The 14,728-nt window shown below is 32.5% G+C and overlaps 1 protein-coding gene and 1 long non-coding RNA gene across 2 annotated transcripts; both read left to right on the top strand.

Moving 5' to 3' along the window:
• The first annotated feature begins 3,834 nt into the window (after positions 1-3,834).
• On the top strand, positions 3,835-4,634 carry LOC120187290. The gene is made up of 3 exons (XR_005522275.1): positions 3,835-4,101; positions 4,296-4,348; positions 4,432-4,634. It is a non-coding gene; the product is annotated as an uncharacterized LOC120187290 (long non-coding RNA).
• A 6,347-nt stretch (positions 4,635-10,981) lies between these two features.
• Positions 10,982-13,561, top strand: LOC120187252 (membrane-anchored ubiquitin-fold protein 3). Its single transcript, XM_039191013.1, has 4 exons — positions 10,982-11,057; positions 11,147-11,424; positions 12,329-12,499; positions 13,189-13,561. The coding sequence occupies exons 2-4, from the start codon at positions 11,295-11,297 to the stop codon at positions 13,242-13,244; spliced, it is 357 nt and encodes a 118-aa protein (XP_039046944.1). The 5' UTR covers positions 10,982-11,057; positions 11,147-11,294; the 3' UTR covers positions 13,245-13,561.
• Positions 13,562-14,728: the final 1,167 nt, after the last annotated feature.

Below are 14,728 nucleotides of genomic sequence, written 5' to 3' on the forward strand. Positions count from 1 at the left end.
AATAATCTCTTGGTGGTTTAGATCATCCGGAGGTAGATACTCTTCCCTTAGATTTATAGATTTATGGTGGATACATTGTATCCAAAAGGATAAGAAAATAAATTTGCCACAAATCATTTTCGGTGAGCTAGTAGAAACCGTAAACAATGTCCCGTCCAAACATGTAGAAACTTCAGTTTACGGTTGTCTTTTTAGCAACTTGTTTATCAAATCCAATCTTAGGGTCTCGCTTGATGTAGCCACCCCTCTAAAGAACCAAATAAATTTCACAACCTTGAAGAAATCGGGATGGTCCGGGGACAAGGATCAATGGGTTCAATCCCCCGAGAAAACACCGCGAGCTAGCTCTTCACAAGCTCTTCCAGCGCCGGCTGTGGACAATGATCCAGAGCTTGAAGCACTTATGCGCAATATCGATTATCACGTACCCGATGACGAGCCAGCACAGCAAGAGAGTCAGATGCCTCCATACTTCCGATCGTTTATGGAGAATCGTGACATGAGGTTTGCATTCATCGAGTCTCATTTAACTTCTAACAACGAAACGATGAATCATCGATTCGATGCTATGGACGAAAGGGTCGACGTGCTAACACGTGATGTGGCTAACATATGGGCACATTTATCACCTCCTGATCCACCGATGGACGATTAGACCTTGTCTTGCTTTATTTTATGAGAATGATTGAACTTAAAACTAATTATTATTGTTAAAACATTTTGGATGTTTTTGGATTGATATGTTTTGGATGTTATGGATGTTTGAACTTGAATGCTTATATATATATATATTTGGTTTTGATTGTTTGAATTTGTTTTGATTAATTTATATTGGTTTTATAAATTTTTGCATCATTTACATTTTAGTTGAATAATGACCAATTTACCACACATTATTTATGAATATTGATTTTGGAACTAATGGCTAATTTTTCTCTTGATTGTGATCTTAGCAGCTTAAGCTATATCTATATAAATATCAATTGGCTAATTTTCATAAACTTGTTTAAAACGTTTTATAGAGTCTTTTTTATTTAACAAAAAGGGGGAGAATATAGTAAGGGGGAGTAAGGGGAGTAATTTTCAAAATTGATTTCAAAAATGATTTTCAAAGAAAATCTTAAAATTACTTAAATGTTTTGTTATATCAAAAAGGGGGAGATTGTTGAAAACATTTTTGATGTTTCGATATAACAAATAAAATCCTATTGAATTTTAAGATTTTATATTCGATTTCAAAATTAATATTCAAGTAAATTATTCGAATATTAATATATTACTCCAAGTTTTTTTAAAGGTCAATTTTTAATCCTTACTTAAGTAAAAAATTGTGTTTTGAGTCTTAAAATATTTTTGAAACAATTTTGACAAAGTATTTCGAACCTTACTCGAGCCAAAAATAATTTTTACGAAGGGATGTACCGATACACTCTTGAATGCATCAATACACACCAACGTCGAATGCATTTTACTAGGTCATTTAACGGTAAAAATATTTGAATTTTACACACAGTGTACCGATACACCTTTGAGAGTGTACCGATACACCTACGCTCCTAACTGATTTTTAAATGATAATTACACCATAACGACTCTATTGACTTCACCAATGATCCCCAACGTTCAAAATCAATTGAAGATGTATTTAAACAAGCTGAGGAGCCATTGATCAATAACAATTAAGAAGAGAATCTAGAGAATCAAAGAGAAAGCCTTGAACTTATCGTTTGAGCATTTTCAAGCCTATTTTCATTCAATATTCATTTTACTTTCAAGAACACCATTTGTGCTCAATTGTATTCATTCTTGAGTATTCTTTCTTTGTTCTAGAATTGTTCAAACATTTTACCTAGTGAGGTTTTTCTATAAGTTTGCAAATTTGTGTATTTCTCTTTGGGAGAGAGTCTTCTCAAGAATTTGGGGTATAATTCTTAAAGGAGTTGTAAGGTTACTCTTTCTCCTCAATAGAAAGAACAAATTAGTGAATTTGTTGGAAAATCCTTAATGTGGATAGCTAAGGTAGTGGACGTAGACTTTGGTTGAGAAAGTCGAACCACTCTAAATAGCTGTGCAAATATTTTCAATTTTCTGCAAAAACTTCCACTAAAATTTTAATTGTCAATTCACCCCTATTGGCTATTTCGTCAATCGATTAACTCAACAAATACCACGAGAGAAATGGTAACAGACATATGATGTTCAATGTCGATGTTATAGTTGACATAACCATTTTTTATTTTTTAAAATATTTTTTTTAAAATAATTATGACTTTATTTTGAAAAAAAATATGGATTTTTGTCTAATTTAAATTTTAGAGTCGCGTCAATCTTTAGGTTAGGCAGGTCGAATACTTAAAAATGTATTTCTAAAAAAATTAAAAAAAAAATTATTTTAAAGACAAAAATTGACATAGAAATTTAATTTTTAAGGATTCGGGAGTCGGTTACGCATGGGGAACGGTGAGCACCCCCATAGCGCCCAAAATCGATACCTTCGAGTATATATTATCTGAAATGATGGATTTTTACAAATTTGAACTGAAAAGTTACAATCCTTTTATTTATATGAATTAAAGAAAATGAGTGAATCTCTTTTTAAAACACTCGACTTAATAAAAATAATAATTTAATTCATTTGATTTTATTAAAAATGATGTTCTCTTACTATATGGATTAACAGAAATTGAAATCTAGTTATGTTTGGCGCAATTCCATTAACTCAACATGAGATAAAATTGCCTTTAAATATTTTAGAAAAAATTAAATAAGTGCATGATTTATGAATGCAACAATAATAAATGACATAAATAGAATTGATGAAATATTTGCGTAATATAACAAATGAATAAACTAAAATAAAGATATATTAAAATAAATAAACCATGAAAATTTTATTTTTTAATTAAAATAATTTCCCTATATAATTTTTTTTATTCAAAATGAAACCTATCTTATTAACCCCTTTTTTATAAATCATATAATATAAATAAATATAGAATAACCATAAAATTATCGATTTCATTTGAATAACTCTCGGAAGGGCACTCTAGGTTTTTGAAGGTCTTCCATATGTTAGTTGAACAATCAAATATTCTATAGCATATATAATAACAATTTTTTATTGAATATAAGTACCTAATACTTTTATTGAATATAAGTACCTAATACAGAACTTAAAAATATCCCTTTTTATTAATATATAGATACATACATAAATTTTCTCAAAATACATATATAAATATATTACATATTTAATACTATAAATTTATAAAAATTTAAAATACCGCTTAAAATATATATATATATGTATGTATGTATATGTATATTACTATATTCCATTTATGTAAAAAAGTAAAATAAATGCATATATAATAATACAGGATATTAAATTGAAACAATAAAAAATTACAGGATGCTATTGGTGTATTTAGCCTTAATATTTCATGAAATAATTAAACATAAGTGATGGTTAAAATGCATATGAAACAAAACTAGAAGGACATGAAACAGAAATACAACAACTTTGAACATAAAAAAAGAAAGCACTAAAATGAAATAACCACAAATTAACAAGAAAAATTAGCAATTGAACCGTAAATCAACAGTAAATAAATAAGAACCAAAATGTAACCGTAATAAACTTGAAAGCTTGAAATATAAAATAATAAACTTCTATTTAGTGACTAAAACGTATATTTACGAAATTAGGGACCCTTCTTACATAGTTAAACCATGCGCTATGTAGAAACCATAATCCCTCCCTCTACGGCGTCGTTTTGGGTGTACTGTATATATCCCATAATAATTTTTATATGAAACCTAGTTTCATTTCTTTCCTCCTCAACCGTTTTTCATTCTCTCCATCCCCTCTTTTGTTTCTTTCAACCGAGAGGGGAGGTCCTCCCCTCTGGCTGCCTCCATCATGGCTCCGACGAGGGACCAATGGCCCTCTAAACCCCTTCTTTTTGAACCCTTAAAAAACTACCACCAAACCCGACTTAAACTGTCACAAACCCTAAAAAACCGACAATAAAAAATCTACCTTTGTTGCTCTGAAAACTTCTCGGCTCCGGTGAAGGAAGAATATTAAGATTTTTCTTTGTAAGATCTTCCCCTTTTTTTATGATTCAAAAATCTTTTCTTTCTCTCTTTTTTATGATTTTCTCTTTGTTTTTTTCTCCTTTTTTTTCCAACTCCTCTACCTATTTTTCTCCTTCGTTTTTTCTTTTATGGTTGGCTTCTTCTCCTTTTCTTTCGATTAGGTTGGATGTATTAATGAGGGCAGTTTGTTGCAGGTAATTTCAGGGTGTCAAGAGCATGGCCATAGAAGGGGATGGCTTCTAAATGGGTAGGTGAGGATTTTTTATAAATGCTTGATTTTCTCTATTCTAGCTGGATTTGATTTGTTTCTTTCTTACTGTTACGAAACAGTGACATGATTGGCCTTGGCATTGACCAACATGGCGGCCGGACCAACTGGGGCAGTAAGTGGAGGCGGTAGTAGTTCTCAGCGGCATTGGGAAAGGCTGCTTTCTAGGGTTTCCAATAACCCTAAAATGTTTTGGGTTAATTGGGCTCCTACTGGTTAGGCCTTTGATCTGTAACATTTGGGCTGATCTTGTAATGTAATTAGGCCTGCCAATACATGTAAACATATATCAATATATTAATATTTTATTATTATTGTATTTTTATATGCATTTAAAAATTATATATTATACTTAACCAATACTTACATGGAAATATGCATACATTTTAATTAACATTAATAACCAAAACAAACAACTAAAATGAACGTATTAAACTTTAAAACAAAATAAACATTTTTAACTACAAAATAAATAATAAACCTAAAATCTACGTAACAAACATATTTATAAAAAATGCAATTAAATTACAAATAATAATAGTCATAAACTAATGTTAATATGAAATAAAGTTCGAGATTTGTCCCGAACAAAATTAGTGTCTACAACGGTCATATGACAATCAATATTGTCGAATATATAAATTCAATGCTTAAAGAGACTAGACATCTTTCGGTAGCAAGTATTGTTAGGGAGATTTACTTTCGATTGGGTAAAGTTTGGACAGACAAAGATGCACAAATAAAGGAGATCCTAACGTTGTGGCAACTACAGAGGTATTAAACTACTCAGCCATACCATGAAGCTATGGGAAAGGGTGATAGAGGCTAGGTTGAGACAGGTTACTAGGGTTTCGGAAAACCAATTTGGCTTTATGCCATGCGGTGTACTACGGAGGCGATTCATCTACTTCGACGGCTTATGGAGAAATATAGAGAAAAAATAAAGATCTTCACATGGCGTTCATTGACATTGAGAAGGCGTATAATAGCGTTCCACGCGATACGATCTGGAAGACCTTGGAAACGAGACGGATCCCAACTGCTTATTTCTGGGAGATTCGTGATATGTACTGTAGATATACTACTTACGTCGGGACTACAGTTGGCGACATCGAGGCATTCCCGGTTGAAATCGGACTCCACCAGGGGTCGGCTCTTAGCCCTTACATCTTCTCCTTGATTATGGACGACATCTATTGTGCGAAACCAGACGGTGTTCCATGGTGTATGCTTTTCGCTGACAACATTGTCCTAGTTGCTGAAACAAAAACTGAGTTGAATAGTAGACTGACTACCTGGAAGAATGCTTTGGAAGAAAAAGGTCTAAGGATCAATATTGAAAAGATAGAGTATTTATGTTCAAACTTCAGTGGGAACCAAAACGATAAAGATGTAGAAGTATGCATAGAAGGACACGTTATCCCTTCAAATGAATGTTTCAAGTACCTAGGGTCTATGATACATAAAGATGGGGGTATAGATGATGACGTTACACATCGTATAAAGGCGGGATGGCTAAAGTGGAGGGTTGCTACTGGAGTTTTGTGCGACAAGAAGGTGCCTCTAAAACTTAAGGGAAAATTTTATAGAATGACAATAAGACCAGCGTTGCTATATGGATCAGAATGTTGGACAATCAAGAAGGATCACGTAAGGAGGATGGAGGCCGCCGAAATGAGAATGCTTCGATGGGCATGTGGTAGGACTCTGTGGGACATGACACCAAACTATGATATTAGGATGTCCTTGGGGGTGGTGCATGTATCCGAAAAATTGAGGGAGGGAAGACTACGGTGGTTTGGGCATGTCCTTAGGCGACAACCGTTGAATGCAGTCAGGAGGGAAGAGTCGATTACAGTCAACGGTGCCAGGAGGAGAGGACGACCAAGGCGGAAGTGGGAAGACTGCTTGAGATCTGATTTGAAGGATTTAGCCATTACAGAGGATATGACCTCTGATAGGAAAGTATGGAGACTTAAGACGAGGGTAGTAGAGTAGTGCGGGTTACAGACATATGGTGTAACATATATATCTTCTTTTTAATGACTTTGTAATAATTTCCATGACTTCTACTTTATATACGTTTCTGTCATTAGAATTTATGAAGGCTTAGAACTAGGGTAGCGGAGTAGAGTTGCCTTAGTTTAGGTTTTCACCAATTTGACTTTATTCCTTCTCGTAGCTTGCTATCGTTGACTATTGTGTATCATTCTCTTCAGGTTTCCTCTTTTTAAATTTAGTCGGGTCTTACGTTTCTATCTATATGCAGAGATTTTTACGCAGGGATTTATTTGCAGGGATTAATTCCCATTACAGACGCGCATATAAAGACTGCATATGAAGACTGTTCAACTATGTATTTATTTATTGATTTATACATGCATTGCTTTTTATCTTTCTTTTTAATTTTCTGACTGCCGGAGGTCTTCCACAGAAGCTGCTCTCAATCCTGGCGTTGGGGGCAGCCTACTACCTTACCTCCCCCTTACCCCATTGTATATGGGAATAAGATTTTGTTGTTGTTGTTGATCATCGATGGCAGAGATTTGGAAAAGACAATGAATAAAAATCAAACAAATGCAACATCAATGTTTTTCATAATTTTGCTAGACTTGATTCTGATTATGTTGTCCAAGCACTTGTTCGACCACATGAGGGTGGTAATTCTGCCACATACACCGGTAATCTCAATAAAAGATAATGTGATAGTGGTCAATTTCAAGCTTTTAGATACATATACACTCACGTTGTTGCTGCATGAATGTATGTTAATGTTGACTCATACTCTTATGCTGATGATTGTTATAGTCTGCATACTATGCGCAACGTATACAGTTGTGAGTTTAAGTATCTCCCAAACGATGCTTATTGGCCACCAATAATTTCTGAAGAATGGTTGTCAAATCCACAATTATGAAGGAAGTTGAAGGATCGATCTGAATCTAGTCGAATTCATATTGATATGGGTAATCCTCAACGAGAGCAAGATTACCAAAGCTTTATAGCCACTGCAAATGTGAAGGCCAGAACAAGGAGCATTGTCCATATCTTGCTAAATATAGAGCAGGCCTATAAAACCTTCGTAATTTTGTTCATATGTTGTTTGTTGTACCTTTTTTGGATAATTTATGACATCAATAACTAAACATAAATTCATACATATATTTAAAATATTTTTTCAAAATAAAAAATTATTTTTCGTCTTCTTCTTCTTCTTCTCAATTTCTACACTTATTTTTTTTTCATTCCTCTCTATAAGTCGTTTGCTATGTCGGATCGGTAAGTCTTCATATTTCTTCTTCTTCTTCTTATCCACCTCTATTTTCATCTTCTTATTCTTTTCTTCAAGTTTCCTTCTCTCCTTCTATTGATCAAGTATTGACTTCATTGTTTCCTTTACACAATCCTATTGGGCTAATTAATAAAATTGTTTGCCCTATTGGGCAAAAAAAAAACTTGAAGTTTTTTCAACGAGTTTTTCTAACGTAAAGGTATTGTTTTTTTTAATTTCTTAGATTAAATCAATAATCACTTTTTAAATATTGAAAATGAATTGTTTGGGATGCTTCTACATTTCGAACGGAGTTTTGGACCAAAAGTACTTTCATAAGCATTCTCAAACAACCCTTAAAGTAATTATGTACATTGTTTTTTTTCAAGAGAAATTGGTTGCGGAGATCTTCAATAATTTTTTAATTTAGGTTGAGAGTTATGACTAATTATCTTGTAGAGGGAGAGAAGAGAATAGACACACTAAAGATTTTCATACTTCTTATAAGTCGTTTTCTATGTCGGATCGGTAAGTTTTCATTTATCTTCAATAATTTTTTAGTTTAGGTTGAGAATTATGACTAATTATCTTGTAGAGGGTGAGGAGAGAATAATAAAGATTTTCATACTTTTTCTTATAAGTCGTTTGCTATGTCGGATCGGTAAGTCTTTATACTTCTTCTTCTCCGCCTCGATTTTCATCTCCTTATTCTCTTCTTCAAGTTTACTTCTCTCCTTATGTTGATTAACTATCGACTTCATTGCCTCCTTTACACAATCCTATTGGGCTAATTAATAAAATTCTTTGCCCTATTAGGCCAAAAAAACTTGAAGTTTTTTCAACGAGTTTTTCTAACGTAAAGGTATTGTTTTTTTAATTTCTTAGATTAAATCAATAATCCCTTTTTAAATGAATTTTTTTATTGAAAATGAATTGTTTGGGATACTTCTACATTTCAAATGAAGTTTTGGACCAAAAGTACTTTCATAAACATTCTCAAACAACCCTTAAAGTAATTATGTACATTGCTTCTTCTTTTTTCCTGGAGAAATTGGTTGCGGAGATCTTCAATAATTTTTTAATTTAGGTTGAGAGTTATGACTAATTATCTTGTAAAGGGAGAGGAGAGAATAGACAAACTAAAGATAGGGTGTTAGAGAGAGAGAGAGAAAATATGTTTTTATCAGTCTTATATAATTATTTATATACGGATAATTAGTGTTGATGTCAAGCTTAAAGTAATGATGATTATATATGGTAAGATAGACAAATAGATATGAGTTAAATAACAAATTTTATTATAACATATTGCATAGCTTATCGAAAGTTACGTCAAGGGTATGTTAATTGATCAAATGACATGAAATTTCGAAGATTCCTAAATAATTCAAAAGACTTCAACGTTTGACACATAAGAAAATAAGAAAATGATAGTGAAAATATTATTTTAAAAAAAAATCTAAAAATATATAATACTTTTAATGAATTTGCAGAAGAAATAATAATAAAAAAAAGGGACGGGCTCTATAAGAACGTATGGATGTTCATTCCGTTAAAATTGAATTAATTAGTTAAATAAAAAATATTTGTTAATTGATCGATTAATTTTGAGTTTAATCAGTTAATGGTTAATGGTTTTTTAAAATTTCTATAATCGGTTAATACAATTTAAAATTGATTAATTAATCGAATTAACCAAAATTATTAATTATTTAATATATTTAATATATTATTTAGCTAATAGGGATGCTTAAATTTTGATTTTAACCGAATTAATCAACTGAAATAATTGAATAAATAAAATTAGTAAATATTTAATATATAATATCTACTATTTATAAATTTCGATTAAGCGGGTTAATTCTGTTAACCGACTAATTAGCTAAACTTAGTTCGATTCAGTTAAAAACTTTTAAAAAAAGCTTCGATTAACAATTAAAAGAAAAAAAAATTAAATTAATGAACTGAGTAAATTAGTTCGATTGGTTAACTGAATTTATCGATTGCAAATCCTATAAGAACGACTACAACACTAGATTGTTGACATCAGAAGGTGTTTCTTCCCCTGAATGAGTAGCCACAGTTCTGAAATTGAGGTCATGATATTATTAATTTAAAAATTGATTGATCGAATTATTAAAAGAATTGTTGTTATTTTTAGAGGTTTTAGGTTCGAACATTAAAGATTAGGGTTGTTCATTAACGGTTAACCGTACCGTTTAGCCTAAATGGTCGGTTAACGGTTATAACAATTATGAGATATTTCTAATCGTAACCTACCGTTAAGAAACAATTAGCCACTAACAATTAATTGTTATTAACGGTCGGCTTACAAGTTAACCTATTACAATTATTTTTCAAAAATAACACAACATGAACATTTTAAAGTTTCATAATTCATACAACAAAAAAGTGTAGCACTTAGCACATATTTACACCGGTGTAAGTGAACAAAAAAAAAAAAAGTATAACACTTAACACATACTTACACCGATATAAATATGTACATATCTCAATCTTCATATCTAACAATAAAAGCATAATTAGATTGATGTAAGATGTTTATGTATTTTCAAATAAATAAAAAATATTAATTTATTTGTGTAAATTTTTATTAAAAATATATAAATTAGAAATAATAGAAAATTATAATTTCTGCAAACTTTGATTTAAATGTTTTACTGATAGTTCAATACACCATCAAAGTTTTAAAGATAAGTTTTTAACAAACATAAACTAAATTGTTACAATTTTTAGGAATATGACTAAAATTTGCTTTTAATTTTATTAGTATTTTCCCTAAAAATACAATTATAAATTAATTTATTAACGGTTAAAAAAAACGTAACTGCAACCTTATCTGATAACCATTATTTTTAATGATCAAGTTAATTTAAATGGTTTAGCATTATTGGTTCGGTTAATTAACATGTTAAATGTAACGGTTATATCGATTAACGGTTACGAGTTTTTTCAACACTTCTAGCAAAGACTTCATAGTATTTGAATATTCATTATCAAATATTTGAGTCTTTAGAACATATATTATCACTTGTAACTACTCTAGATAAATAAAAAAATTGTTAATGGCCAATGATATGTTTTCAATAATATTTTAATTGAATAATTAAATTATAATTCATGGCAAGATTATGATCATATTATAACTTAACTAATAATTGAATGACCTTAAATGTGTTTTACCCTAAAGTTTTAAAGATATCGACTTTTCTATCGCTTGATCAACGAAACCGCAACCAATACGGCGTCGTTTGGTGGAGCGGTTGGGGAGCTTTCGGGCTATCAGTAGATGGCTAGACTTATTTGTCTTCTCCAGGTCACCAAACTCAATTTCTAAAACAAAAAAATAAAGGAAAAAAATCAACTTCAAGAATTCAACTACTACAAATAATTCAGGTTTGAATTTTGATCCTTTTATTTCTTCGTATTATTTTATTCTTGATTTTAGTTGAATTTTCATTTTGGTTTAAATTGTTGAAATTTAGGCGGCGAAATGTTATGGGATTTGATTTGATGAATTGAGAGGGCGGTCAGGGTGAGTCGATTTGTGGAAATAATTGAAACGCGTGGAAGTAGGTGACTGGTGGGTAGGCGGCGACCGCGGAGGAGGAGGTGGAGCTGAAGTGAACGAAGATGCCGGAGGAGGATTTGGTGGATGTAAAATTCAGGCTTTATGATGGGTCGGATATCGGTCCGTTTCGGTACTCCGCCACGTCCACGGTGGATATGCTTAAGCAAAGAATTGTCTCTGATTGGCCCAAAGGTTTATCATCAGCAATTCATCTTGTTTAATTTCTTTTCTAATTACTTATCAAGTTTTTGCTGTTGGTTTTGTTTAGTAATTGAAATTTACATTTGTTGTAGATTTCTGGGCGAATATCTGTTAAATTTAGAATAAATGTTTTTGCTGGATAGTACATATTAATATTGCAGAGGTGATCCAGTTTGAAAATGCACTTAATTATTGTAAAAACAAATGAAAAGAGCTGTAGGGTTAACCATAGAATGCAATACAAAGGGAATATTTATAGCACAAGGTGGTAGCAGAATTTCGTGGTAGATACTTTTAGTAGCTTGGGTTTTGATCCTTTTTCTGCAAAGTGGTGCCTTTTGCTTTGTAGAGTAGCTACAAACTATGTTACCTGGACTTATTTTCGCTAAAGTATTTGTGTCCGACATAGTTGGATCTAGGTATAGGAATACGATCCTTTGAGTGTATGAAATAAATTTTTTGAAAACTGAGCATACTCGTCTCAAGTCTCACCATTGAGTTTGGATAACATAGGCTACCAATGGCCTAAGAAATGATGGAGATGCTGTTATTTATATATGTTGTACCTGCTCTGATGATGCATTTATTGCATGCGATTAATGTGGAAATGATTAATAAGAATGGAAAAATATCATTGTGATTATGACTGTATATTAACAGAGAAGGTTCTGTGGACACGTGTTATTATCTTGAACTGTTGGATTATTATTGGAATATTCCACGGATGCTATTGACTCTAAGAAAATGGATTGCAAAACGCAATGGTTCATTGTCTTGTGGCCTACATCTATTAGCAATCTTCAAATTTTTATACGTAATAACCAGAAGATAGCATAAAGGTTGATAGTTTGAAGCACTTTGTTTTAAAATTTTCCGAAATGCTGTCTGTTCTTAGGTAAGACAATTGTTCCAAAGGCAGTGAATGAAGTCAAACTGATAAGCTCTGGTAAAATTTTGGAGAACGACAAGACTGTTGGTCAATGTAAAGTACCCTTTGGTGATGCTGCAGGAGGGGTTATCATAATGCATGTTGTAGTACAGCCATCACTTGCAAAAACTAAAACAGGTATTCTTGTCTTTATCTTCATGTAGAACTTTTCTCTTACAATTATAAGAATATTTTTCTTTTTGGCAATTACAATTAGCTTGCTTACTAAAGTCGATATGAGGATATTCCAGCTATTTTACTTGCATTAGTAGTGATATAAGCCAAAACTTCTAATTGCTTGACCAGTAACCAATGTTTATATGGATAATTGATATTGCCTTTCTGATGGATTATGGTACATGTAGTCCAATTTGTAAGTTGAGGATTTTCTCTATTTCATTTTTTACACGCATTTTGGGGGGAAAAGTATGTGGAAACTGAGAATTATTTTTTAAACTTCATCGGTGATCATTGATGAGCATGCTGCTCGAGTTATGATGAGCCTACTGGAGGCCTTTCTCCTTCATTATTTACTGAGATGCTATGCTAGCCACTTTTTTTTGCATCTTTCTACATTTCCTGCCACTTTTTTTGCATCTTTCTACATTTCCGAAGGCATTGATAACATCCATTGCACTCCAAAAGGTATTGGCCTCGGGATCAATATGTCTTTAACGTTGATTACTCGTAACACTATACAATTAGAATACTATATGTTACAGCATTAAGTGTAACCTTTTGTAACTGATAACATTGAGATGATACCTCTGTGTTTTCTTAAAACTACATGTATCTACCTATTTATGCTTGATTTTGTGTTTGAACAGAAAAGAAGGTTGATGATTCACCCAGAAAGATTGTATGCTCCTGTTCCATTTTATGAAACCAAACATGTAGAGTTGGAAATTCGTTTATGCTGGTAACGATGATTAGGAACGTTAAACATCGTTTTTGAGTATCCGGGGTGTTTTAGTTGCAAAGTCTATGTTTCCAAGTTCTTAACAGAGTGATGAAGATGTGCATTTTTCTTTACTTTCGGTTACATTTATGATTGTTTCCAAATACTAGCATGAATCATTTGTAAAGTTGTATAGGCTACTCCATGTAAACACAATTTGCACAACAAATTGCAAGGAGAAATGCCTTTGTATAAATGCTTTCAGTTACTAACAGTTTGTTTAAATGCTGCCTCTTACTATCGCTGTCATTCGGACTAAGGGTGTGTTTTATTTGTCTAATACGAGTATTCTTCTTCTATGTACTCGGAAAATAATACTCTCATACTTATGGCTGAATATTTAAATATTTTGTTCCCTGTTTGTTTCATTTTATTATACTAAATATTAATATCAAAATAAAAAATTAACAAAATTAATAAAGCAAGGACCGTGAAAGAAGCTTCATCTCATATTTCAATATCATGTTCAACCAAGAAACTTTGATGCAAGAGCATCAATCAAGCATCTTCTGGATCACACTTTCAATTTCTCGCAATGTTCATCTCAAAATATACTACAAAGATCCTCATAGTAGCAAACAATCCCATATGTCACTACATACAGAAGCCCTCAAATCAAAACTCATGTTTCACTACCTTCCGATCATCGATTGCTCGACTCGACTTTTCCACCGTATATTCGACATCAAGCAGCATTCACAAAACAAACTTCCCAGCATCACATTGAATCATTTTAACCAATCAATCAAAGGACTAACCAGTAAAGGAAACCAATAGGATCATGTGAATATATGCATGAAACCAAATAATATGGTATTATTACTAAGAACCAATCAATAGTTTGCTTTTATTACTAAGAACAGACCACGCTAGAGACCGCAAGAGGGTACGGGAACGTATTAGCATATTGAAACTCGACTGTGCCACCGTTGATCAAGGGCTTGCCATCGTTGACGAGGCAGTCGCTGTACCTCAGGCGCTTGAACACTTTGGGGTTGACGAGATGAGCCGAAATGAACCAGCTGCAGGTTAAGTGAATCCCGGAGATGTCGCAGCCAGTGGCACAGATGTTGAGGATTTCAACTGTGTAGGTGGGGATGCCGCTCGGGAGTGGGGCAGTGGGTCCCTGGTTTATATCAATGTCAGCTTTGCTACCCTTCTCTCCCTATATTTAGGGATGTAAAATATTGACCTGTAAAACTGACTGAAACTGAATCAAGTCAAAATTATTTGTAATTTGAGCAATGGTGATCCGAAACTAACTCGAGTTGGAATTGGTGTTGACCTGAACTCAACTTGGACCTGGAAATTGTGGATTTGAACCTGACATGCACCCGATCTGAGAACGACTTAAACCCGAATTGAACCGAAAATATGATAGCTAAATATGGCGTGTATCCGACTGATAA

This window comes from Hibiscus syriacus, unplaced genomic scaffold (assembly GCF_006381635.1).
Source record: "Hibiscus syriacus cultivar Baekdansim isolate YM2019G1 unplaced genomic scaffold, ASM638163v2 tig00113724_pilon, whole genome shotgun sequence".
NCBI lineage: Eukaryota > Viridiplantae > Streptophyta > Magnoliopsida > Malvales > Malvaceae > Hibiscus > Hibiscus syriacus.

What these genes read in the sequence shown, in the direction of transcription:
- LOC120187252 (XM_039191013.1), top strand. Translation starts at nt 11,295, where the DNA reads ATGCCGGAGGAGGATTTGGTGGATGTAAAATTCAGGCTTTATGATGGG. An exon ending in TGTCTCTGATTGGCCCAAAG is followed by an intron (nt 11,425 to 12,328) that starts GTTTATCATCAG and finishes GTCTGTTCTTAG; the next exon opens with GTAAGACAATTGTTCCAAAG. An exon ending in ACTTGCAAAAACTAAAACAG is followed by an intron (nt 12,500 to 13,188) that starts GTATTCTTGTCT and finishes GTGTTTGAACAG; the next exon opens with AAAAGAAGGTTGATGATTCA.